Source organism: Catharus ustulatus, chromosome 14, assembly GCF_009819885.2.
Source record: "Catharus ustulatus isolate bCatUst1 chromosome 14, bCatUst1.pri.v2, whole genome shotgun sequence".
NCBI classification, from domain to species: domain Eukaryota; kingdom Metazoa; phylum Chordata; class Aves; order Passeriformes; family Turdidae; genus Catharus; species Catharus ustulatus.
Window position 1 is genome coordinate 10,655,806 of NC_046234.1, and position 27,135 is coordinate 10,682,940.

A 27,135-nucleotide genomic window follows, 5' to 3' on the forward strand; every position below is an offset into this window, starting at 1 on the left:
TGGATCTTCAGTTGAGCTGACAATCAACTTTTCTGAAAATCAGAATGCCTAAAAAACCTAGAGAAATACATGTATTTCTTGAACAGGGATTAATTGAAATCTCTGGTGCTTTGAAGTTAACAGACGTTAAAGTTGTCAGCATCCACCTGTTTAGGTATTAAAAACTTTCCTGTAAAAAATATGTACTTATTTGCATTACTAAAATTAAGTATAAATAAAAAGTATATATAGGTTTTGATACCTGATAGTAATATGAAGGATTTAAAAATCTGGTATAGAACAAGAGGTTTTTAATCTGCTCTTGGCATTTGAGATGAATAGCTGCATAGCACAGGCATTACATCTCGGGAATTTTGGAATTATTCCCATTAAAGAAATGTAATTTTTGGAGTAAATGTTCTGTGGCTAGTGCAGCAAGGTGGATTTTACCCTGCCATAGCAAGCAGCTATGCCAGTTTTGATGCCACGTTTCTGACCTTTTTATATGTAAACTGAAGCTAAATTGACTGGGTTATGCAATTGCTGTCTGCATTGGTGAATTCTTAGGCAATTCCTCTAAAGATTTCAACTGCTTATTCATGTTTGAAGGAGACATGCAGAGTAGATTCATGAATATTTGCTAGGTGGTTAATTTTTGCTCATTATTATTTCAGTTTGATTTTGTAAAACTGATGGATGGAAAACAGTTAATTAAACAGGAACCAAAAAACTCAGAGGAGTCTCAGCAAGCTCCCAGGAACCTGATCTTAACTTCACTGCAAGAGACAGGTTTCATCGAGTATATGGATCAAGGAGCTTGGCATATGGCATTCTACAATGATGGAAAGAAAGTAGAGCAAGTGTTTGTACTAACTACAGCTATTGGTAAGAACAATCACAATATAATTGTTGTACTGATTATTACTTTGCAAAGATGTATTTGAGGTATTCCAGCTCCTCTTAAGTATTCTCTTTAAAATGTTTTGTTTCAGCTTTGTTTAATTAACCTTAGTGAAGCCAACATCATGTTTAAACCAATATTAGACAAATAGCAACATATATATATTAAAGATGGATGTTATCAAATTAATTGTGAAGTTTTCATGTGTTAAGATTTTTATATAACAACTTAAATGCTTGAATTATTTCTGATGTTATCTTTTTCCAGTTAAAAGACATTATATCTGCCCTCTCTACTCAGGTGGGCCATAAATCCTACAAAAATTATCCAGGCTTTAAGTTCTTATTTCCAGTATTTTAGTCAGTTGACAGTTGGAAAATCTTTTGTGGATTTGTTTGTGAGTGTTGTTTGATGGATGGATGCTGCTGTTTTATGCAGTTACTGAAATGCACCATTTTGTTTGGAATGCAGAGGACAAATGCAGGAGGCAGTGTCCTGGTTGTGTGTGAGATTCCTCCTGCCTTTTTAACACGAATAGGTGGGCAGGTGTTTGCAGGTGTAGGTGTTGTGAGTGAGCAGTCCTCACACACAGGGCTTTTTTGGAATTTAAATGTAGATAAAGTGTTGCATTGATGACAGTCTCAGTTTGCTGCAAGACTTTAACCACTATACCCTTTAGTTAACCTGTTCTACCATATGTTTAGCAAGATGTCTTTACTAGTAATGGACGTGCCATCTGCTCTTCAGAACAAGTGGATGCTATTTTTACCCTGTGGTAAACACCTTGCAGAGCAGGACAGTATGATTCAAATATCAAGATTCTCAAGGACTTGCATAAAAAAAAAAAATTAGAAATTGAGATAGAGTTGTAATAACTGGTTCTGGTCTAAAATTTCGTATTTGCTCTGTTGAAATTCTGCAAGAAAAGATGCCATTATTGTATTCCATCTGAGAAAATAAGATTCAAGCAATTTATGAAGCATCTCTGCAGATGTTCTACAAAGACCATAAAACCTGGCCAAACTCCAGCCCAGCCCAGTATCCAAATTCCTGATCCCTTATTTATTTTTATTGTAAGACAACGGGGTTTATACAGGAGAGTTTACATAATATTTAATTTAGTAGCGTAACTTTTACTCCTCCCCTTCCCCCCTACCCCCACCAAAAATGACATTAATAGGCAGACTTTAATTCATGTTGCATGTGGTAAAAAAGTTGTTGTCCATCTCTTCTGTGGCCAATAAGCAGAAGAGGCTATTAAAGAGGAAAACATGTAAGCCACAGTGCAGGCAGGAATCCTTTTACTTCATCTTCAAAATAGCTGCAAGAAGATACTTGTGGGAAAAAATCTGTTCACAGTGCTGCAAGAATCTACTGCCTGGTACATTTGAAAATAATACCAGCTATTGTGTTTTCATAACCTGTGTATCTTCTCCTAGTTTTCTGTGCATCTTAGCTTGCTTGTTTCTTTGGGGGTTTGGGGGTATCTACCAAAAAAAAAAAAAAAAAAAAAAGAATCAGCCCTTGAGGCATTCTTCTTGTTCTTACCCAGACTGCTCTAGAGTCATATTTGACATCTCTGAAATAAAGAAATCAGCCAGAAACCCTGAGAACAGAGCAAGAGCTTGAATGCATCTCTGCCAAATGCTCCTGTGAAACAGCCATGCCCCTCATCAGCATCTGTTAGAATGTATTTCAAGATGCTCCATGTTAGTTATGTACAAAACTGATTTTTTCTGACACTTTACTGATTTTCTGATCATACTTTCCCAAGAAGGGTGAATTGCATGCAAAACATGGCATGCTTCAAATACTTCCATTAACTAAAAAAGGGCAGCCCAAACTGAACTTTGCATTGAGGGGAAGTAACTTCTCAAATCATTCATTCTTCATTTCAGGCCAATGTAGGGATTATTTGCCATATGATTCTAGGAAAACTAAGAGAAGGCAGGCAAGTGCACACATAGAGCAATAGAAGAGTTGATAATAAACAGAAATACAAAAAATTAATAACAAACAGCAGTCCTGTGAACAAAACATCCTTCTAAAAATTAGCTGTTTTTTAAACCTCTAAACAGACATCCGTGTACAGGTTGTGGATATCTGATGAACAGATGCATATCAAATATCTGTTCTTTAGCACAAACTGATAGCCTGAAAAGAATGTATTCAAATAACCATAGGAGTTTTCCAGAGGATTCAATCCTTACCTACATGCCCATAATTAAGATCAAAATACACTTACATCAGTTCTTTTTATTAATTGTAGGATCTGGGTTTTCTTCTTTTTCTTTAATTATTTTGTGGGAAAGGTGTAGAGTTTCCCATTTTCCTATAGCCAGAGGTATTTCACCAGTTCTATTAGTGGATGTGGCCACTGGGCAGTCCTAGTGTCCCTGGCTTCAGAGCCTCTCTGCCATCCAGCACCTGCATGGGCTGCAGAGCCCCTCAGTCCTGGAGCTGGACTGACAGTGACCTACTCCACACAGGATCATCTTAGCTTGAATTTACTTCATATTCTTTGCAGAAAATCCATATGAATCAGTGAATCCACTGCATTACTGTAGGAAATATATGTGTAAATTGGAACCAGCTAATCCATGTAGAGATAGGAACCTGTCCTCAGATGTGTGAGGTTAAGTGGCTTAATATCCAAAGCTGTGTGATAAAACATGGGCAATTTTAAGATCAGAACTGAAGGTGGGGTTTTTTTCCTTCAAATCTAGTTCTTAGTTCTTTTTCACATTGCATTTCATCACTGTACAAAAGATTATTTTTTGTTTATCTGATTGTATAGAAGTGGAAATCCTGCCCTTCTCCAAGGGATTCAATTCACATGGTTCAAATGAACACGATAGAAGGCAATTTACTCTATAAACAGGTTTCAAACAAATTACTTCAGCAAGAAAGAAAGTGTTTAAGATGGACATTTTTCAGTAAATACTCAGGTTCCTGCAGTGCTTTTAATGGTGGTAAATTTTACATGAACACTTACTTTAAAAGCTTTTTGGTGTAATATAAATGATGCACCTGTTATCTCAAAGCTGTCAAGAAAAAATCTAATAAATATTTGCAAGCTTGAACAGGAATTTTGTTTTATGCTCCCTATGAATGAAAATGGGCTTTTTACTGCTTCTGCACCTATTTGTATGTTGAGATGTGTCCTGCAGAGTGAGGTGAAGATGGCATTCATTTCAAATTCAACCAATTTATGTTTTTCTTTGTGCACAATTGCCTGGATAAACAGAAATCCTGGATGACTGCTCAACTAATTGCAATGGGAATGGAGAATGTATCTCAGGCCACTGCCACTGCTTCCCAGGATTCCTTGGTCCTGATTGTGCAAAAGGTAATCTTATATTAACTGACCCACAGTGCATGACAGGGATCGTGATTATGGTGTGTGACTGCTGGACTTGTGAAGATTCAAGGTGATTAAAGGAGATTAAATTCCTTTTTCCAGCCAGATGGCAGATACAGTAGAAGCACACATGTGGAAAGATTCTTTATGCTGTACTTGGGTTAACACAGATCAACCACTTCTCTCTCCCTGACTTTCAAATTAATAAGTTCCTCCATCCACCTTTGCATCCTGTCTGTAATTGTAAAATACATTTTTAAATAGGTGTGCTAGTATAGCATAATGTTTTCTGTTATTTAAATGTGACAAACAGTTTCACTTTGGAGAAAACATAAGTAAATCAAATGCTTCTGTGGTCTTAACTTGAATAGGGTGTAGATAAGAATCCTAAAGCAGCTTAGAGACAGTTTTCCAGCATTAAGACAAGTGAGCTTACTTCTGTTTTAGATATTTCTGTCAGTATTATCCATTATCTGCTGCATGTGATGTCCAGAAGTTCTCATGATTTCCCAATGTCTCCTCAAATGTATGGTTTAGTGTTTTTTTAAGACTCAATTGACTCAGAAATTGATACTGGATTGTAAAAGTAAGCTTCCACAACACTTGCTGGTTTACATACAGATCAGTAGTGGTTACAATTTCAATGATATTATGTCTTCTTAGAAGAAAAAAAGAAAAAGGCAGGATCTTGCTTCAGTTCACAGGAAAGAAATATTAATCTTACTGAAAATCAGGCATCCCTGCAAATTTTCTGCAGAGGCCAATCAAGGAGAGAGTTGGTTTTATCTTCTAAGATATCCCATTTCTGGTCAAAATTAAGGTATAAGAGAGAGGCAGACTGAGGAGAGAAGGACATTGTATTACTGCTGCACTACCTAGTTCAAAAATTTCAAACCAAATGAAGAATTGAGGAGCTGGAGTGGAAAAGCAATTTTACAGAACGATAAATGCAATAAATGTTAATCTGTGTAAGTATGTAAATACATTAAAAAGGTCAATCTGCCTTCTTCAGATTCCTGTCCAGTGCTGTGCAGTGGAAATGGAGAATATGAGAAAGGTCACTGTGTGTGTCGGAATGGCTGGAAAGGAGCAGAGTGTGATGTTCCAGAGGAGCAGTGTATTGATCCAACCTGCTTTGGCCATGGTACCTGCATCATGGGCGTCTGCATCTGTGTCCCTGGATACAAAGGAGAGATTTGTGAGGAAGGTTTGTGAAGTTTCCTTCTCTGCAGTCAGGGGGGTTGATTTTTGTATTTAATTTCCACCTGTTTTAAGGTAGTTAAATCCATAGTAGTAAGGTAAGTTTAAGGTAGTTTAATCACCTTTAAAGCAGAACTATTTTGCTCAAAACTACCTTTACTGTCCCACAGAAAGTAATGTTAAGATAGAAAATTTTCAAAGGTAAAGGTATTCAGGTCTTGGTAACAGTCCAGTGAACTGATCACATAAAGTTCACATTTTTATTTGAGAAGATAAAATTATTTATTTTTATTTGGCCAAAAGCTCAGGGTAAGGCAGTCAGAAGATCATTTAAACAAAACATGATGTGGTAGTTCTCCAAAGCAATCAGATGATGGTAATCAGCTTTTCCCTTTTTTATTCTGTTACATCTTAGATTTTTTTGATAATATGAAGCCAAAAGGGCAACAAACAGGTTATTTTACCAGAACATATTGTGTAATTCTGTTCTCATGTATCATTTTTACTGGGAGCCTTTGCTCACAGCACTAAACCGGCATCCTTTAAGGCTTGGCTAACAAAAAGTGGGAAATTCTGTGAGAAAAAGATAATGTATTTTTCCTGGGTATGGTACTGATGTGTCTCTGCCTTCATCTATAAACAGAAGTAGTTGTTGTTTCCCTCAGCATGTCTGAGATAGCTTATCAGCTTTGACTTTCTTCCCTTGTGCATAGCCTCAGAAAGCAGAACTCTTCCTCGTGCTTCCCCTGATTTGATGATTTTTCACTAGTCCCCTTAGCCTGGAGCTACTTGACAGCATACTTTGTGCTTCCTGCTATAGAGATTTTCAGTAATTCTTTTGAGTAGCACACACAGGAGGCTTTTTATGTTGCTTGAATTCTCTAGTCAGAAAAATGTCCAGGATGAATTTGATAGATTTGACATACCTGGAATGGTTTTTAAAGGGAGGATCAAGAGAATGCTTCTGACATAGTCAATTGTTGGTAGTTTCAGAAACCAAGAAAACCCAAATGGGAAAAAGCAAGTAATACACAGATTTCCTCAGTGAGGCCATGATGCTGAACAAGCCTGTAGCTGGTGAGAGGCTGACTGCTGTTTTTAGTTGCTTTGTTTCTTGCCATAATGAGATCCTGCAAAATGGTTGGGGAAAAAAAATTACAAAAATGAACTTAGACAGATATTGAAACCAAGAGTGAGAAAACATTGGATTTTTTTAATAAGAAACTTTTTTTTTGAAAAGTGAAATTATGTAGAAATATGGTGGATTAAACAAACCTGTGTAACCAAGTACAGTGGGTTTTTATTGTAACAATGTGTCCTTGACATGACTGTTCAGTTTGTATGGTAAAAAATAACTTTTGCAGTAGTTAGGAAATTCTGCCAGGAATTAAGATTTTTTTTTGTTTTAAAGCAAGATTTAGTCTTATAGGAGTGCTGTTAACTGACATAGCAACAGATGTACTATCCAGGGAGCACCAGTAACTGCATGTATTCATTATTATGGGGGTCCTTTGAATTTGTCCTGCCAGGTTATCATTCTGAAAATTGAGTCACTCTATTAATTTTACAATATTGGCAAAATAAAGAGCTGTCTGAGGATGAGAGAAAATTGCTGTGTATTTTTGTCCTACGCTTAGCAAGATGTGCATTGTCCAGAAACACCGATTCCCTCTCTGAGAATTTCACTGTGCTGTGCATAAGCCTGGAAGGCTGAAAAAGATACAAAATAAATCCTGAAATAAGATGTTTAATTGGGGGCAAAGCAGTTCAAAAGATAAAACTTTACTTCTTTATTTTTAGGTTGAAAGGTCCTATAAACTGGAGGCCATTAGTTTCTATGTCTGAAGTATTTAGCCTTCCCTTCCTGAAGCAGAAAACATCTCTTCATTCCCATGACACAGGACACTGTTTGTTAAGTTTACAGTTTAATTATTAAAACAGTACTTGTGCTGATACTTGAGAAATGCATAGCAGAACTTTCAGTGTCTAACATCAGTCTGAAGCATGATATAACATTGATAGGCTTCTGGCTAATTGTTTCCTATGCTCACACCCCACAGATCCTTCAGCTCCACAGTCTTCCTGCACCCTCCAGGGAGAGCTGGCTGCTTCCTGCTTAAAACCTGTCTCGTTAAAGCAATGCTGGGGCTTTGTGCAAGAATATGCTGCTCATACAGCACTAACCAGCTGATTTAAATTCCTCTACAGAGCTCCTGAATTTTTCACTAGGAATAGTTTAATCCAAATTGAGAACAAATTTAGTTCTTTGTTTGCAAATTGTTCATCAGTACATTATGACTTTTATGAAGCTGTTCATTACCTGCAATTGCCCAGCACATATCTTTTATGTGTATGGGAATTATTTTTTTTTTACAGCAAGCATTGAGTCAGAGATTGACTACTTGGTCTTAGTGGATAACCTTTTTTCATAGCAAATTTTCAGCTATAGAGATAGCTTTTCACAGGAAGGTGAAAAAATAAATCTTCCTTTTGCCAGATGTGAATAAAACATAGTGCACAAATACCCAAATGGAAATACAAAGCACAATTACAGAAGTAACCATTAATTCCTCTATCTGTATCCCCGCCCTACTACTGAAGCACAGACTTCACCAGCTTAGACCAATAGATCTGTCCTGGGAAACCATATTTTAAAAATGAGACAAAATCCATGACAAGAGATTCATATGGCCTCTAACAGTCTATGTGCTTGCTTTTTTTTCTAGTTTTCAGCTTAGCCATTTGCATAAATTTTAGCAGACTGGTTTTACCTTGTGTTTGTTAACATTGTTTCAATTGGGTATTTGTACAAAAAAATCATCTACTTAATCTACATCCGTGATGTATTTCACTAGTAAATAACTGTAAAGGTGTGAGTTTTGTGCTCTGAGTTGTATCTTCCCTGTTTTCCAGAGGACTGCCTGGATCCCATGTGCTCTGGCCACGGTGTGTGTGTCCAAGGGGAATGTCACTGCTCCACGGGCTGGGGCGGGGTGAACTGCGAGTCTGCGCTGCCCGTGTGCCAGGAGCAGTGCTCGGGCCATGGCACCTTCCTCCTGGACACGGGACTCTGCAGCTGTGAGCCACAGTGGACGGGCCCAGACTGTTCCACAGGTATGGTGGAGACTTCACTTTGCTTTCTACTGGAGTCATGAATAAAAGTGGTTGCTGTTACTGTGCTAATAAGAATTTAAAACACAAGATAGGGATGAGCCATGAGTACTGTGACATGGCATTTCATGAGCTTGTCAGCAACTGGCTTTCGGTAGCAAAGGATAAGAAATGCATTTTCTCTGTGGCAAGATTTTTTTTGCCTGGTGGTGTGACATTGAGCACAGTAGTCCTGCAAGAGGGCAGATGCCTCCTGGAATGCACTGGAGGCAAGTATGACTCTCACCTGAGCTGCTGAGCACCTGTCAGGCTCATGTAGTCAGGGAATCCACAGTTCTGAGGGAGAATGGGAAGATGCATTTAAAAAAAATCCAAACACAATGACTGATGAGTAAGAAAGCTCTGTCAAAAAAAATCTTTAAATAAAAAAGACCATCATTCTCTCATGCTGGGATAAAAATTCTCTTCTTCCTTAAAGGACCACCAAGGTTTGATCCTCCTAAGATTAAGAGTTGAAATGGATTTCCTACGTGCTTTATACATTTACATTTCATTTTCTTGAAATGAATGCACTCTGCACATTTTGCTCTGTAATGGAGCATGTCATTACCAATGTATGTACTGCTGCTTCTTCCCCTATAGAGCCCACAGAGCCAGAATCTCAGCTGATAAGTAGCACATCCCAGTAGAGAATAGATGCAAGTGACAGATCTGCTGAGTACTGTGGAATACAGCCAGTGGTCCAAGTCACCAATTTTTCTTAGAAATCATCATTCAGAGGAACACTTGAAACAGTATAAATTTCTGCTCAGATCTTTAAAGTGTGTGCTTGTGATCTTTAAGTAGGGACTTACCAAATGTTCCTCTACATGATGAATTTTTTGAGCAACAAAATATTGACCTGCTAATAATTTTCAGTGTTTGTTACAAGGACCTTGCATTCATTCTACATTCCAAAATTAATGCATGCAATTTTAGTCTGACACTGTCAGATATGGCACCAGCTTTGATAAGAATTTACTTTTTATTGGTTTTCAGCAAAAGCCTAGTTGCTTGCATTTTTATCCTATATTTTATTATATATTAAAAATAGTCTCTGAAGCTTAGTATTATAGAAGTATATCCATTAATGAAGCAAATAATTAGGACAGGTGTTAGCTATGTTTTTGGTTTTTTACTCACAAAATATTGCAAATTAATTCTGTTTTAATATAATGTTATTGTAGATCAAAAAGCAATGTTAGTCTCAGATGAGTCTATTGTGCCAGCTGCATGGGGCAGTTAGATATTAAGTAAGGAATCAAAATGCTAATAAATAACCTCCAAAGCTGTTTTGAACATTTTTGGAAGGAAATGTCTTTACCTCCATCAGTAGAGAAAATACCTCTCTTCATCCCTAGTGTATCCTGAGTTACCAAAGGATGTTTTTACAACAACCAACAGGCAGCGTGGCCAGATGCTTCAGACTTCTCCTTCCAAATATATGTTTCTTCCTAGGTGTTAGACTAGATTCAGGATGCTCTTGGCAATACACTGGGTGTTAGACTGTAGTATAGATGTTCATTTCTGCCTAAGATGCTCTTCCTAGGATCAGTAATTGCTGTGTATGTTGGAAATAAAGCTTGATTTTAGTGAGTAAGGAAAACATTAAATGAATAAGTAAGGAAACATAAGAGGAGTAACAAGGTCACAATAAATGAGTTTTCACATGTGAATGGAGAAAGTCATGAGGTTCTGTACAATGAAGAGGATGAAATGGGTAAAGCACAGACTGCTTATTTGGAGTCAGACCATAGCATAGCTTTGCAACTGAGAGAACAGCAGTCTCTCAGCCTCCCTCAAACCCTTGCATTTTGCCATCTCTGTACCACATCATCTTAGTCCTGTGAAAATTCACCTTTCCATAGCACCTTGAAGACTCTTGTCCTGAGAATTTGTGTTCCCCAGCAAATTCCAATACTTTGAAAATACAAGGATACATTATATTAAGGGGTTTTTTATTTTTAAAATAGAAGTTAGTATATCTTGGCAGACTTAAAAAGGGAGAAATAGCAAAGGTTTTGACGTTGATCAACAAAGAGATGGCACCCCCATAATGAAGAGACGAGACTCCCATTTGATGCAAGCATAAAGCTGATTTATTGATTTCACACAACAACATATATGCCTTGTGAACTATAGCTGCAAATAGCACAACCACACGATTGGTGTTTCTAAGTAACATTACTTAATCAGCTCTGCACAGACCTGTACAGACCAGCACAGGCACGGACGATTTGTATGATTTATCTCAAACAAAGCACACCAAGCACACCTTCTGCTTCCCCATTCAGGGTTCTGCCTTGGTTTGTGGTCTCCCAAACCTGGTGCTCTGAGCCCTGCTCTCCAGCTGTATTGCTACAAGGTTCTAGAATGTTTTTGAATAAATTGTTCTAGATACAATGTGGCCCAACCTGGACAGGGATGAGCCACCTCTATCATACCTTCCTTTACCTGCCCATCTCTAGCTCTTCAAACAAGGTAAACTTTCATTTTAAAAGTGACACCCTGGGGAAAGACAAGAATCAACATGGATGGAACAAGACAGATGAAGGGTGACTGTGACCCATGCATATCCTTAAGAATTGCCAATGATTGGAGGCCCAACCTGAGCTCTGGAATCATTCATGGATTTTTTGCCACTGGAAAAGACCATGTTGTTCGTGTTGCTTGATTTTCTCTAGAACATTACAAAAAAATTACAATCATACTTTGGTTTTTGCTTGACACTCACAGTTTCTGTTTAGTTCTTTGAAAGTGAAGCTTCACAGAGACTGAGAATTAAGCATAGTCCACCATTTCCTAGATAAATTGTTTCAATTATGTCAGGCCTTCTCTGCTAAAAAGTGCACCTTCCATTCCTAGTTTGAATAGTTACAAAGTCTTGCAATCATGTTTCTTTCTGTGAGGTGAAAGACTGGCAAATTATTTTATGTCCTTTCCAGTGTCCAGCCTGATCTCTGCTCTGACCTATGGACTGGCATAACCCAGTATCACTGCACCACCCCCAGATTCTCTTTCTATTTCCAAAGTTATTGCCAGACAATTGCCATCCCTTGAGGGCCAAAAAATCCTCTTGCAGAACTCCAAACCAGCTGTCAGGATATGTTTTCATTGTGTTTAAATTGGTTCTCAATAAAAGCAGCTCAATATGGCTTCAAAGTTATTCAGACACTTAGTATTGCTAATCCTATACTACTTGTAGGATAGAACTTAGGCTGGCTTTTTGTTCAGCTAAGATCCATCCTTTCAATATCCTTAGCTGGATATCTGTTTCAGATATATTTGGCCTCTTTCTACCCTACAGTATTGAACTTCCATGAAAAGTCATTTTCCTTTGTTAGCTCAGATTTCAATTTACCTCTCCCAGAGACGACATGATTTTCATTTAAGCTTTGCCTCGCTGCTTATGAGCATCTTTGTAAAGGCTCTTCCTATCAGCTAGCTACAAACATACAGATAATATGCCTCTGATTCTTCTGCCTTCTTTAGGCAGCATCAACTGAATTGCACCCTGGAAAGATTCTGGCAGATTTTTAGCTACACCAATCACAGCAATATTTTTATGCCTTTTCTACAGCCACATGTGATCAGGAGAAGAAATTTTAAAAGTACATTTCATCTGTCTTTGGTTTGTTATATGGACAGGATTAAAGTGTTCTAACTGTTTTATATGGTTATAGACTGACAAGTATTTACCATGAGAGAGATGGATTAGCCTGTTGTGCCAGTTTGCCAGCTGGCCTGAATGCTGAAGGTCAAAAACAAACTACGGCTTTCACTGCTTCAAAATTATACCAGTGTCAGAAATTTGTAGAGAAGCCACATAGAGTTATTCTGGCAGAATTCTTTGAAGTGCTGTACCTGGGACATAGCTGTTATAATTCCAGTTGCAAGGATCCCAAGCCTGCAGTCATTTTTCAAGTAATAATTCATTCCTACTGACCTGGGCAGACATTGCTTGCTACCTTTACCTGTGCTGTAGCCCATGTTGAAATACACAGAGATCCAGCGTCTTCTTCTACAGGAACTTTATTTCTTTGGTTGTTTTACTTGCTGTCCCTTGAACAGTCATCTGTCCTGCTTTCTGCAGTATTCTTTGGACTATGCAAGAAATAAGGGGAGGTATGTCCATTTTGCCTGAAGGGCGGCACAGGCGTCAGGGAAGCTAAGCTGATCTCAGGCAGAGATCCACAGACATCTCTGAGAAGAGCTGTGTTTCACCATTTTGATTCTCTAAGTGTTTCCAAGACAAAAAGAAACAGCACCAACACTGCTACAGTTCTACATTGTCCAAGATGTTGTTCCTGTGACAGTGACACCAACCATACAGCAAACAGGTCATCTTCAAGCACTGAAATGGCTTTGGCTCATGCCAAAAAAGAAAATGTGATTTAATCTCTTTAATAATTATTCCATGAAAGACAAATGCTTCACTGATATAGAGCACTGAAAATTAAAGATCCATTATAATGCACACAACACAAATTAACATATTCTGGTTTGGAAGTAATTCGTTGCTATCTTGTTTATCACTTTGCCCATTTAATTTTAGTTTTTTCCTAGTTTGGTCATCCTTTGGCAAATCACATCAAAGTGCTCAAAGACATTTAGCCATTACCAATTTAGCCATCTGACTAGATGTGCCCAAGAGAAATGCACAAGACACTGAGTTCCATTTCTCGTTTGGTCTTCCCCTGCCTCTACAAGATGTGGAGAACAGAAATTTCATACTTTGTTCCAAGTCAGATTATATAATACACTTTGTGAAAACCCCCTGTACTGAAAAAGGTCATCCTTGTGGTATTTTAGAGTCTCAGCATCTTTACACCATGCTGAACCCTGTGATGATAGTATGTAAAAATCCATTTTCAGTCAGGCCTTCAGCATAGACCTCACTGACCTGTGCACTAGGGGTGTGATCTACCAACAGATGACACAGTCAGTAGGATGGAAGACTGATATTACACGCTTTTAATGTCACCAGACTTCAGTATAGTCATATCTCTACTTACTGTCTATGGATCTTTGTTGCTTTATTTATAGGCTGTCACCCAAAATGCCTTGATGTTAATGAGTCATCTCCCCTTGAGGCATCTAGGCAGTGCTTTTCAGAAAAAGAAAATCAAACTCGTGAGTACTGACTGCTCCTGTCAGGTGGAAGGGAAGCTCTGGCTAATTGAAGGTGCAGCATCAACTGAACAAAAAAAACTCATCTTCTGTTCTTAGATCGACACCTTTAACATGGAGGCTTGAGATTAAGGGAGAGAAATATCAAGAGAAAATGGATGACAGAGTTGTTCAGGGGGGCAGAGCCTTGTATAAATCAGTGTAACTGCAGTGATACCAGCAGTGCAGTCCCAGTGTTTCAGGTGAGAATCCAGCCCTGAGTCACTAATTAATTGCAGCACTATGCCTAAAAAATTCTAGACTAAGAAATCTGTGACAGAGCTGATGCCTCTGACATCCTGTCCTGCCTTCATTTCTTTAGACTCTATTCAGACAAAGTAGGCCAGTTTCTGTCCTCTTACTCCAGGACATTTGTCATAATTCCACTGAATCCATTTATATCACTGAAGCAACCTAATTATGATTGGGAAAAGAATACTGGCAGTTCTTAGTCACAAAAACATTCATCCTAAAATGATTATATGGAGATGGTATATATTTAGCATATCTATTTTTGGTTAAGCTATCCTAGCAAGATTGGTGGTAATTTTACAAAGGCTAAAAATGAATCAGCAGCCTCTTCCTTCAATATCTTGTGAAGCAAAAAACCTCTTTAAAACCGAAGGGCTTTAAAAAATGCAAAATGTTGTAATTGTTGTAAATTGATATGTGCAGAGTGGAATAATTTAAAAATCATTAGAAGTCTGCATTTTTTACAGTAAAGTACTTCAAAAAGAAATGAAGGCATAATTCAGTATATTAATATAGTTCAAGACATCTCAAATAGGTTTCAAAATTAAACATCAAAAACTGTAACTTAAAAAAATAATTAGGTGAACCCATTTCTTCCTAATCACAAACTCTTCAGGTTTAGGGAATTGCAATGTATGGGTGTCAGTCATTCTTATTTTCCAAGGACAAGGATGTTCACTACAAAGAGCTTGCAGTAGTGAAAATAGCCTTGAAATTTCCTCAGTACATGATGTAATGTTGTGCATTTTCTATAGACTGCTCAGTTGCACATTAGTGCTTCCACTCTGTTCCCTATTTTAGACAAATCTCAATAACTTTCTGATTATACTAGAAACGTCCTTCAGTCTTTAGTTCTTAAGAAATTATGGACTTGCTTAATTTCATTTTACTGTCCTCTTTCTGTAATTTCCCTATTACTGCTCTGCTAATTAAAAGGATGATTGAAGTTCCCCTGCTGTACATTGTCTGACACTGTAGAAAGACTCTTCCCTACTACTGTATATTTCATTGAAAAGAAGAAAAACAATGTGTGACTAGTTTGATTTGTATCTCCTGTAGAGTTGCAAGAGCTTGCAAAAATGTAATTGGTGAGCAAGGTTTCTATTAAAAACATACTCGTTAAAGACTGGAACACTTAATATGTTTTGCTGCAGAATTTAAAACATGAGAAATTTAAGGCAGTGAAGAAGCACTCCAATAAAAATTAATTATCCTACATGTTTAAATCAGATCACAGGGAACCAAAAATACCTGATGTAGTAATGTATTGATTTAAGAAATAGGATAAGTCAAGGTTAGGAGATATACAGTGAGGAAACACAGGGTGTTTTTCAACTGATTGCTGCTTATTTTGCAGATATGCCAAAAATAATGTCCCTTTCCTTTTCTTTTTCTTCCTGAAAATTAAGATTCTTAATCTATTGCTGTCTGCACCTCATTCAGCAATTAATGGAAATATTCCTCATTCCAATGTAAATGCAATTTAATTAAGTCAGCTTCTGTAAATCCTGGTCTGATCCACAGCAAGGTATTACTTTTTCCACAGAGTGGACTCCACAGATCCAGTTTTGGATGCTTCTATCTCATCAACTATGACTTACCCAGGAGAGATACCCAAATTTCTCAGGTGATGACCAAACAGTTCTGTTTAGTCTCCACTCTGGGTAGCTGACAGAGCCTTTCCTCTCTGTGTGCATGGCACTGTGCCTCTACAGGGAGTCCATCCTGTCAGGAATGTCCCCCTCACTGTGCTTTGTGCTGGGCCAGCCCTAGGAGAGTGATGCTTCTCAGGACCCTTGGGCAACACTGGTGCAAGGTCCTGCAGATTGCAGAACCAGAGGTCTTAACATAAAGCTGCTGTCGTTATCTAGTAGCACAACCTGGCAAGTAAGGGGTTTAGAGGTGTATATTTGGAGCTAAAGGCCTGCATCCCTCTTCTACGTCTCAACCTTATCACCTACACAGGTGTCAATCTTCTGAATGGGGATTAAGAGTCATGCTAAAACAAATGACAGGATATAGGATGGAAAGGTCTTTCATGAACGGTCTGTGTTCAAGAAAATGTCAAGATGGAAAATCTGACTGTGGAAGGCTTGTACTCCACAATAACCCTTTGTATAAAGAAGACTCTGAAGTAGAGAAGCTGTGGGAATGTTCTGCTGCTCACAAATTATCCATAACACTCTCTTTTAAAGGAGGGTTCTTGTGTTAGAGTGAGCTTGTTTCTTCACAGCTGGAAAAGCACAAATGGGAGTTGCTAGAGCAAGGGTACAAAAGAGCACTAGAACAGCTAGAGGTTTTGTCCTTCAGTGAATTTCAGAACATCTATTGTGCAAGATGTGCTGCATCAGTCCCTAAAAAGCTGATATTTATTTTTTTGTTGTCATGGTAAGTGTTGTACAAAAATAGCTATCATTTCAACATATTTATGCAGCAGAGTTTGTGAATTTTACTTCCTTTGAAAATAGGCAATTGCTATTGGTAAAAGTCAAACCCATGAGAACTTCCCTACATCCTGCATTTCTAAGCATTTTGGTTGTCTGTATTGTCACAAGGGTAATATCTGTGGACATTTAAGGATTTCCCAGTCTCTGCCCTCCTTAAGGACGTTTGCTTAGATGTTTTGGCTTGAGTAATATGCTTTAAAAAAAAATTAATAGTTATCCAAAAATATCTTAATGTCAATGGGGCAAAAACTCGTTGTGTATTGTAGCTACAGTGTACATTTGGGTATGTCACTCTTTAATCCAGGAAGCCTTGGCCATTTCATTAACAGATAGCAAAAATAGTGTCTATCCCCTTGGGGTCCAAAGTAATTTTCTGATGGAATGCAGAGAGCTGATTGTTCACATGGCATATAATTGTTCAACTCCTGCTCTAGTCCCCCTTATGCTGAATTCAAAAATGCCCTGAAGAAGGGTGGCCAGCCTGGTGGTGCCTCTGCCAGCTCTGAGGAGCTGATACCAGGCTCCTCAGAAAAATGCAAGTCATGATCTGCACCTTTGGTTTGGCAGCAGTAAGGCAGAGCAGCATCTGCCAGATGCATGCTGCTATTTCTGTTTGTGCTGCTGACACAGAGGAAGTTATGGTTTATTTACTGGGAGCTGCTTTGTGTCTGCACTCACCTGCACAGTCTCAGCTGTGAACACAGGGACGTTTGCTCCCTGCATGTGGATGGACACAGTGTTCCTAGGCAGATGCTGAGTGCTGTGGAACTTGTGTTGATTGAGGCCACATTCCTTGTTTTTGTACAAGAGCTTGTCATGCCTCACTGCTGAGTTTGTCCAAGGAACTGTTTATTTCTGCTAAAATGGGAGGAAGCAAAGCCAGCTTCTTCATCTTTTGCTTTTGCCTGTGAACCTGAGATGCTACTTAGAAGCTGGTAATGACTTTTGATTTCTCACAAAAGTTTTTCCTATGAATCATAGAATGATTTGGGTTAAAGGCACCCTCCAACTTCCCTGCTGTGAACAGGGACATCTTCAGATTGCTCAGAGCCTCATCCAACCTGGTGTTGAACACATCCAGGAATGAGGCACCCACAGCTTCTCTGGACAGCCTATGTCTGTGACTCACCACCCTCAGAGTCAAGAATTTCTTGTTAATACCTAATCTAACCCTACCCTCTTTCAGTTTAAAGCCATTTCCCTGTGTCCTATCACTACATGCCTTTGTCCACTGTTCCCCTCCCTTTTCCTTGCTCCCTACAGGTACTGGAGTCCACAGTTAGGTCACCCAGAAACTTCTCTTCTCCAGGCTTAACAGATTTCCATCTGTCCATGTAGACTGGCTCTTCAGTGAAAAAAATAAGATAAAAATCACATTCTTTTAAAAATATCCATTCCCAGCACGTAGATGTACATTCTGCAAATCATTATCCCCTTTTCTTCTGAGTGCCAGGTGAGTGTCTGATTTGGGCAACAATAGCATCTCTGTCACTTGTGGGCTGCCATTGCTTTTACACAGATAAATCTGATGAGCTGTTCCTGTAACACATTGGGAACTAATGCCAATGCCCACCTTTTCAGCATTTTGAGCTCTTTCAAAATAGGATAAGTAAAATATATCTTCATTACTGAAGTCAGCAAGTACATCCAATATTCAGAGCACAGACCAGCACAATTTTTGTGAGTGGACCCATATCCAAAGGTCATCCTGTAAGCCAGTGAATTAAAGATGGTGCCTACTTGTTGCAAATAATGCTTGAATAAATCATTACTTCTTTACTGGGTATCACTAATCAAACTTAGTAATTAAATAATTGTGGAAAGCTTTATATTCTGAGCGGAGCCTGAATCAGTGTTAACAATAGTTGTTCTGTGTACCACAAAAGATTTAGTGCTTATATAGACATATCCTGATCCCCTCAGACAATCTGGTGAACTTTTGCTGAAAATAGGTGTCTCAAAATCTTTATTTTCTTTTGATGCTGTATTAGTTCAGGCTGTACCTGTGAGGCAGCTGTATTGAATGAACCTACTGAGCCATCTCTTTGCCTATTTCCCTTTTCTCCACAAAGCCATGGTTGTTCTCCATGTTTTCATCATTATCACAGGCCTCACGCCTTCCCCAATTCTTGTGGTCTGTCACTTGCTCAACAGGTTTCCCATTTTTCCTACACAACTGGCTTTTCAGTCCAAGGAACAGTGAATTGCATTTTCCCCTCTGTGAGTGAGCACAAAGGCATTGCTTTCATCTCACTCATTACAGCTCATGACAGATTGTTCTGGACTGCTTTCATACCAGTCTCCTGATCAAACAAAATATCGAACAAGGTAGATGTTGCACAGCACTTCCTTTTGTGGTTCTTGAGGTGTTGCAGAGGATTTCAGAGCTTGTTAGTCAGAGGATAAGACTTCAGTGATGACTGACACCTCACTGCTTTGCTGCAAGTACAACTTGTAATGAAACAGTGAAGACGAATTATAAAACAGGACCAAATTTGACAAGGAAACTCCACATTTACTTGGGCAGCAATATTTTAAAAAATTCAGATTTCTGTGTGCTTCTCTTTGCCCTTGTGGCAGTCTAATCTTCCTTGCTATTAGGTTACACTTCTGCTCATTTATTTTAGACGTTGCCCATACCAGCCTCATCCAACCTGCCAACCTGTGTCAGATCTCTAAGAAAGAGACAAGTTCTGCAGCTGAAGTCTCTTGGGTGCCAAGCCCAGCGTAGTTGTACTCTCCTTTACACCAGTGCAATGGCTGGGTAAACAGAGATGTTCCCAGTGCCAAATGAGGAATCTTTTGCAGTGGTATCAATTTTCAGTGCTTTGGCTGCCTGAAATGAAATATCTGTTAGTATGTTTACCATTACCAGTACAGATTCCTCAGACTGTATTGATTAAATTTTTGTTCTGTAAAAATACCATTTTGAACCACAGCGAAATCGATATAGAGTGAGATTTTATATATATATAAATTGGATTTGGATCAGGAAGAAAATCTTCATCAGATGAAAAATAAAGCTGGATGAAAAAAGTGTAATAAAAGATCTCAGAAGGAGAAAAAGTTGCTCTGTCATTTCCCCAACCTCTGTTGTATTTTTCCTCTAAACCTCTCTGCCTGTCCACTGATTATTTTTCTGCACTAATAAATTTTCAAGTAAAGTGAGGCTTCCAGTTTTGAAAAGATACTTGTGAATAGATGCAGCATTATCAGAAACTACCTTACTGGGCTTTTTAAACACAATTGCATTCATATATTTTGTGATACACAGTAGTGCTAATGGTAGCCTTCCTACTGGAGGCCAAAAGTGTTATTTATAGAGTACCTAATGCATCAAGAATAAGTTCAATGAGATGATGGTAGGATAATTTCCAGAAAGCAATTAAACCACCACTATATTGATAGTGAAACAGTCTGAGTAACAAATAGTGAGGATACAGCATTTTAGTTCCAGTAGGTTTATTTTCTGTGTTGTGGCCTGTGCTAAGAAGATAAGAAAGGTAGTTAGCTAACTGCAAGGCAAGACACCAGAAAGGTTTTCTACATAGAACTTACAGTGGGAAGGTTTAAAATGAACTAATGTTTGGGGAATTAAGAAGTTTTGGGAAGGTTTTGCCTTTGGTAGATATAGCTGATAGTTGTCCAATAATCGTGTCTGAATTATCCCACATAATAATCAGGGCTGTGTGAAGTTTAGGTCCACCCCATTTATTTTGTGAAGTTACTATTCAGAAAATTCAGTAGTTCTTTTCAGCAACTCTTGTCTCTCTAAGGAAGACCAGCCTCCTGAAGTACCTCTTTGCCTCCTGGTAGACCAGCTCCTGAGATAACACTGAGCAGAACATGAAGAGTGCCTGGGCCAGTCCTCTACTGACATTTCAGCTGTGCTGGTTTTGATTTTTTTTTAATACTAGTGAGACCACACAAAAGCTTATCTTCTGGAATCACTAATTCAGTTCATAAAAATCCCAGAGATCTACTGAAAAGAAAATAGAAACAGGTTATCAGTCATTTATCATGCTGGAAAGGGGTACTTAATATGAATTTAAGTATTAGAAGACATCAAGAAGACACATGGAAAAAAAGTGGTATTTGAGGGGGCTAAGGCATGTCTATGTTTGTGTAATTCATGGAAAACTTTAAATAGTTGGAATATGCTATAAGCCTCTCTAACATCATTGAGAGCCAGAAATGAGGGCAGATGCAATTTAGAGTTGGACTTGTTTTCTCCTTAAGATTTTTTCCAAATAATTCTTCTTTGGCTTAACATAGCTTTATATGCCTGCTACAGCCTTGCTTCGTGACAGTGTCAGAAATTATAAATATCAACAGCTGAATAAATTTAAGCATTCTAGTCTGATAACAGACTGTAATAGAAAAGTGTTTCAGACAAATATTTCAGTTCAGGTGAGATGAATCTCACTCTTTGAGTCTTTTGTTGGGATGCGCCATCATGTCCCACTTTGGGCAACGACAGAATCTTTGGAAATGACTGTAAAAATTATTTTGGAGAGATAGATGGTAATAAATTCAATGCAATAGTTTTCCACAAAGAGTTGCTTTGAATTTATTCACCTAACTGTAGCACATTGTTGTGGTATTGTGAGGTGACCTTTAATATATTTCAGTGTCAGATATTAGCATGTAATGCATGAAGAGAAGGATAAGGAATGCTGCCGCAAGAGAAATTTAGACTGGGAGAATATTTGTCTGTGAAGATGGCCTGATAGTGGTATGAATTGCCTGTCATAGTATAGTCCTGTTCTCTGTTGCTGGGAGCTTTTCAAGCATGTCAGGTATGATTTATTTTGAAACAATAATAGATGCTTCTGTGAAGTCCTTTGCAGCTCTATTCTTTATAAATTTATGTTAAAATAGATCAGTCATTTGGTGATGATCTATCATATTGATTTATTTCTGATTGTACTAAATTTCACATTAAGTTCTGTGGCAAGTTCCCATCACATGTTCCTCAGTGGTGTGGAGGTAGGGAAGAGACAGGCAATGCTCCATTGCTGCCTTTCCACACAGGAACCTGATTTCAGTTTTCCAAGGGGAAACATTCACAAAACCTGGCAGCTGACAAAGAAGGACTTCAACATTAACGTTTTGAAGACATTTGCAAATCCCTTTGGTTTCCATCTCAAGCTTGAAGAGAAGCTGCCACTGGACACTGGTATAACCCATGTGGTACTGTTGTGTTGCCCCTAAAAAAGCTGTCCCTTGCTTGATCATAGATCATAGAATGGTTTGTGTTTTTTAAGGTCTACAGGATTTTAAAGATCATCTAATTTCAACTGCCCTGCCATGGGCAGGGACACCTTCCACAAGACCAGGGTGCTCCAAGCCCCATCCAACCTGGCCTTGAACACTTCCAGGGAAGGTTTATGGGCATAGGTGTGTTGACTAAGAATGCAAAAAATTACACACCTAACTAACATACTGTGACTCTGCTGAAAAAGCCAAGATCAGATGCAGTTAACATCCAGATTGACAAGTAAGTTTATGTAAATTGGGAAAATAAGATAAGCTGTACTATAAAAATAACATCTCTTCTAGGACAGATGTGTACAACTTGATGTCTGCATGAAACCTCTACAGTGCACTCCTAGGTAACCTTTGTTAAGGGGAAAAAATTTCCATTAGGTTTTACAGAAAAATTAAAAGTTCAAGTGCTTTTGAAACTCCTAAAACTTTACATTTTTGAACTTCTTTGTGGTGTAAAAAATTATATTAATAAAGTCAATTGCTGAAAATGAAAGCTAGAACAGAGTTGTCTCCAGGACACAGCAGGAAGGTAATTTAAAAAGCTCAGGAACATTGTTGAAATTATCATGCAAACTTATTAAATGCAATGTATATTTAAATTGGAAAAACTTCTTTATTAGGTCTAGATAGGTGATTTTTTCGCTGCCTCTAGCAGTTAAGCTTATTGGGTGAAAGTCAGGGTAGATTAATTTCTAATCTTTATGGAAAACCACTTATTAAAAAATTGATAGCAAAATTATTAATATAATACGGAAAGTTTAGACTATCTGTAGACTCACCACTGAACAAAAGTATAATGAATGTTTCGCAGTATTTGGCCACTTTTGTTTACATATAGTTATGTATTCTTAGCATGATTTTCTAGGAGTTATTTCTGACACATGTTGAATTAACATTAAAATCTTCCCTTATCATTACAAATTATAAAATATTTAGCTTTAATTTCCCTTTTCATAACACATAAGTAAGAACTTATTATAAAAACACATTTGAAAGAACTCATTGTTGACTTAGGTAATTAAAATGAAGAGTGTGGAGTGAATTTCTAATGCTTTTTAGATTAGCTCAGGAATGATCAATTATTTGTCTCCTTCACAAGAATATGTACAAATAATGGTTCACAGCTCACATTTGCCTTTTTCCAAGAAATTAATGAGCATTCAGAATTAAGGACATGTCAGTAAAAATTCTAGACTGAGTTGAACATTTTTAAACTCTCTTCTTCATTAATTGGCGTGAGTCTAAGGACTCAGAATTTTAGACTTGATGCAAACAGTATTTGATGAAAGGCTGAGAGAAGCTGCTGGGGTCAGCTGAGGCCAGCCCCCAGCACTCTGCCAGCACGATGCTTACAGTGACTCTTTATGGCTGGGCTTTTTTCAAAAACAAAATTAACTTTCAGGCCTACATTTAGAGAACCTTGTTTGGATTTTAAACTGTACAGGTACAAAAACTGATGCAGGGCCATGAATTACTGTGAATTTGGGTGACTTGGTTTCCTGGGAACCATGAAAATTTGCATGTACTGACGAGTGGATCTCAGCCACAGAGCAGCCTGCAACCCAGCTTGCTGCACAAGGTGTGCCCAGAGCTCAGGCAAGCAGGTGTATATCCCACTAAACCTTGACACAGAGGAGTGGCAGAGAAGAGATGGGCTTCCATAAACCAAGCCTAAACACCAACATGGTCAAGGAACTTAAGGGATTGTGAGTGTGGCACTGTACATTGTAAGAATAAATGGCAATTAATGGAGCACCACAAGTAAAGGCTAGTGATGTAATATCCCTGAGTCAACTAATCCAAACTGTACCTCTTGTTACCTGCCTCCCTTGTTACCTTACATAAGTCATCTCTTTGCTCTTGTCCTTTGCAGTCAGATGATGGCACAGCTTGTGACTCCTCAGCAGGACAGTCTCTGTCCAGGCTGGGATTTGCATCTCCTCCCTCGTCCTGCCTGCTTTGATCTCTCCTTGGGCTGATTTAGCTCAGCTAGCTGTCAGGTATTAACCCAGAAAAACAAACTGAATAATTATCTGACAGTTCCATTATCTGAATCATCTCACCAGTTTCCCATGCTAAGCACTAGGCAGGGATCACAGAGCCAGGAGATGGATGGAGAGAAGGAGGAGTAGAATAGCTGTTTCAATCAGAGAAGACAGTTTTGGCTGTCTCAGCTGCTGCACTGACCCACAGCTCAAAGTTCTTCCCTTCTTGCTGGCTCTACTGCATTTTGTGGTGCTTCTGTGCTCCGTGGGACCAGCTGCATTGGAAGGAGGATGTTCCAGTGAGGTGAACAGTTGCATCATGTCTGACTTGCTGTCCAACTTCACTTCTATGTGAATTTTTGCCACATCAGCTCTATTTGAAGGTGTTTAGCTAGTTAAATTTACTGTACAATTTCCCATTGCTGTTGGTTCCTGAGCACTCACTGCAGTATCTCATTTTGTCCAGTCTCTGGCAGAAACCCTCAATGCAAACACAAATGCTAACGTGGCTCCCTCCTACAAGGAAGTTTCTGGGCTTGTTTATCTGCAGGAGAAGTCAAGAAACAGTTTTGCATTTTAAAACAGAACAACCTGAACTGATAATCCTTTTTTTTGATCTTAGTTGTTTGAATTAGCTGTGGATTAAAGCTGCATATTCTACCACAGCATTAATAGGATGACATTAGGCTTGATTTCCCTTGCTTTGCATGAGAAGTCTGTGGAGAATCCTGGATCTGCTTGGCAGAAGAATACATTATCATGGTAAACAGCGTTTCTGAAGCCTTATGAAATCACCAAAAAGAATGTAAGTCTCAAGATTACCTCAGTGACAACAAAGTGGGAATTGGCTGAACTGCAGGTCAGCTAGGATAGCTGAGGAAAGTGTCTGGGCCAAACTAAAAAACCTCATTTCATTACTTCTTGTTCTTACAAAATTTGGTGTGGTTTTCATTAAAGGACATTTAGACTCATTATTTTGGGAAAAAATTCATTTTTAGAAGGAAAGCAAGAACTAGGTAGGTTCATTTCTAGTATGATCTTATGTCGGAAAATAGAACCAAAAAAAAGCCTTATGAGTGAAGATTATTAAAGATTAGAAGCTTTAGTTGTGTTTAAAAATTTTATTCCATGTGTAGGGAAAACAGTAGAAAACTTTCTAACATTTTAATGTCTGTTTAATTTTTTGATTTTAAAAGATCTACCCCTGTCCCTGTGGTAGGAATGTGCCTGCATTGCCTTCAGCTCTATGCTGTTATTTCTTTTGTTTGTTTGGAAGATGAGTTTGTCATGATTAGATTCTGCAGGGTAGACAGACGGGGCATTCAGCCATGCATGCCACATGTGGGAATGTGTTCAAGGTTTACCACAGCTGATTCTTTGGTCTATGTACAGATAGAGGAGTGGCAGGAGCTTCTAGCACTGCTGACAGGATCAGAAGCTCTATTTATGGCTTTGTTTCTCCACTTCAGCCATTACCACTTCTGTATTCCAATGCCTACGATCTTCCCTGAAATTCTGGAATCAGTTGAACTCAGCCAGTCCCACAACTGCAAAAATCTGTGTAGCAGAATATCAATCCAGAGGGTCAAAAAGACCATCCATTCTGCTTACCTCAGTATATTGTAAACTACACAATATTTCTTAATATCCTCTTAACAATATTTGCCACTTGAAGTAAAATATCAAAAGCAATAATTATAGTGAACTAGAGGGAGATCAGGGGAGGTCAAACACATCCCTCTAGCAGCCTAAATTCTTAAAGTATTTGCTAGATTTAATTCTCAGCAGTAGGCCAATGCCCAAGCTGGAAGGATAGCTTCAAATAAAACCAGTGATCCTTCACCAGTCTGCTTAGGGGTGATGCTTTTGTGATCTGGTGGGATCAATTTGCTTCCTGTACATAGAAGCAAGTGTTTGGATGGCCTCAGTACCAATGGAATAAGAAAGCAAGTCCTCCTGCAGTCTCCCAGGTTTCCAAGGAGCAAACAAGTAACAAAATAAAAGAGCCAAGACAAATTATGCAGCAAGGAGGGAAAAATCCTTTCCAGTACCTGCAGGTAGGCAGTCCAAGGCATGAAGCAGTAAATGAATATATGATCAGCAGGCAACAATCAAGACTTTCTAAGATATAATGCCCCACACTCAGCACAGTTTTTCATTTGAATATAACAGAGCAGTCTCTTTTCTTGTCTTACATATTGTATTTCAGGAATATCATAGAATCATATCATCAGATAATAATTTTTATCTTGTATTCCAGTATAACACAACTCCCTGTCCAAACAGTAAATTTAATTATTTTTTATATAGCTCATTTTGGCTTCCTAAGGACAGTACTTTGCAATTGATTTTACTGAATTTTGTGTGATGCTCCTTACCTTGCCTTCTGCCTCTGAATTTGAGTTGGACAGTGCTCTTGCAGTTTGTCACTCACCCATCCTTTTGATTGTGCACCATGCTGTCATCCTGGCTACTGACAAAAACAAGAGCTAAGCTTTCACTCAAGACAGAGCCCAGCACGTCTTTGATGTCACTGTGCTGTTCCAGTTCTGTGCTGCTTTTTTCTTTGTGTTAAAATAATTGCAAGATAAGATTTCAATTTAAACTTTAAAAACTTTTCTTGGTATGTAAGTGACAGCATTTGTCACTACAAATGCTTTTAAGGATGTTTATATACAATAGTTCCAAGATCTAAATGATTATTGTTTAAAATCTGTCAAGGGAGAAATCCTGCCACAACTAAATATGTAGCATTGACATTTGAAATCAGAATAGACATGAGTGTTTGACTTATACTTTAAGTGCTATCAGCTGCTTTCTGAGAGGAGGAAGAAGGAAGAGACATTTCTGTAGCAGGTTAATTGCAGGATAACAAGCAAATCCTGTGTCTTTGCAATAATTACTCTAAATAAATTCAAACTACATGGAACCTTTCTGTAGTGAAACCATTGTTTTCACAGATCATCTTTAGTATACATGGAAGTAGAACTGCAGTTAGCATATGATGATGTATTGAAACAGTTCAGGACTTTCATACCACTTCATGATCAGGTCTGCTCTACAGGGCCCAGGTAGAGAAATTCTTCTGGGGGTAATGAAGGAAGTATTGCTTGAAACAGCTTTCCTGGTTTCTTAGCAGGTGAGTCATGGAGGGCAGGAAGGAAAAAAAAAAAGCATGAATTCTCAAAAGCCATTTTAGAATTAGGGGAGTCTGAATGGCCTTAGGTCATGTAATGTTGCATACTGCTGTCAGAGTGAGGTGCTTGTCTCATCTCTTACTCCCTTTCTGGTGGCTTTCCGTACTGCAAGTGGAGGCCATTTTGTCATCACTACAAACATTTGAATATCTAAAAGATTGGTTTGCTTTTATGTATTTTATGTGCCACTCTATCCTTTAATTCAGCTCACAACATTTGAGTT

At 38.3% G+C, this 27,135-nt stretch overlaps 1 protein-coding gene across 6 annotated transcripts in view; it reads left to right on the forward strand.

The window, feature by feature from the left end:
• Nucleotides 1-27,135, forward strand: part of TENM1 (teneurin transmembrane protein 1) — an 817,608-nt gene that overhangs the window by 691,181 nt on the left and 99,292 nt on the right. For all 6 annotated transcript variants that reach the window (XR_004419458.2, XM_033072762.2, XM_033072761.2 and 3 more), the window contains 4 exons: nucleotides 654-864; nucleotides 4,128-4,229; nucleotides 5,254-5,448; nucleotides 8,355-8,555. Coding sequence is in view for 5 of the 6 variants with exons in the window: in XM_033072762.2 (XP_032928653.1) it covers nucleotides 654-864; nucleotides 4,128-4,229; nucleotides 5,254-5,448; nucleotides 8,355-8,555 (709 nt within the window). In the remaining variant the exon portion in view is untranslated. The remainder of the gene's footprint in view (nucleotides 1-653; nucleotides 865-4,127; nucleotides 4,230-5,253; nucleotides 5,449-8,354; nucleotides 8,556-27,135) is intronic.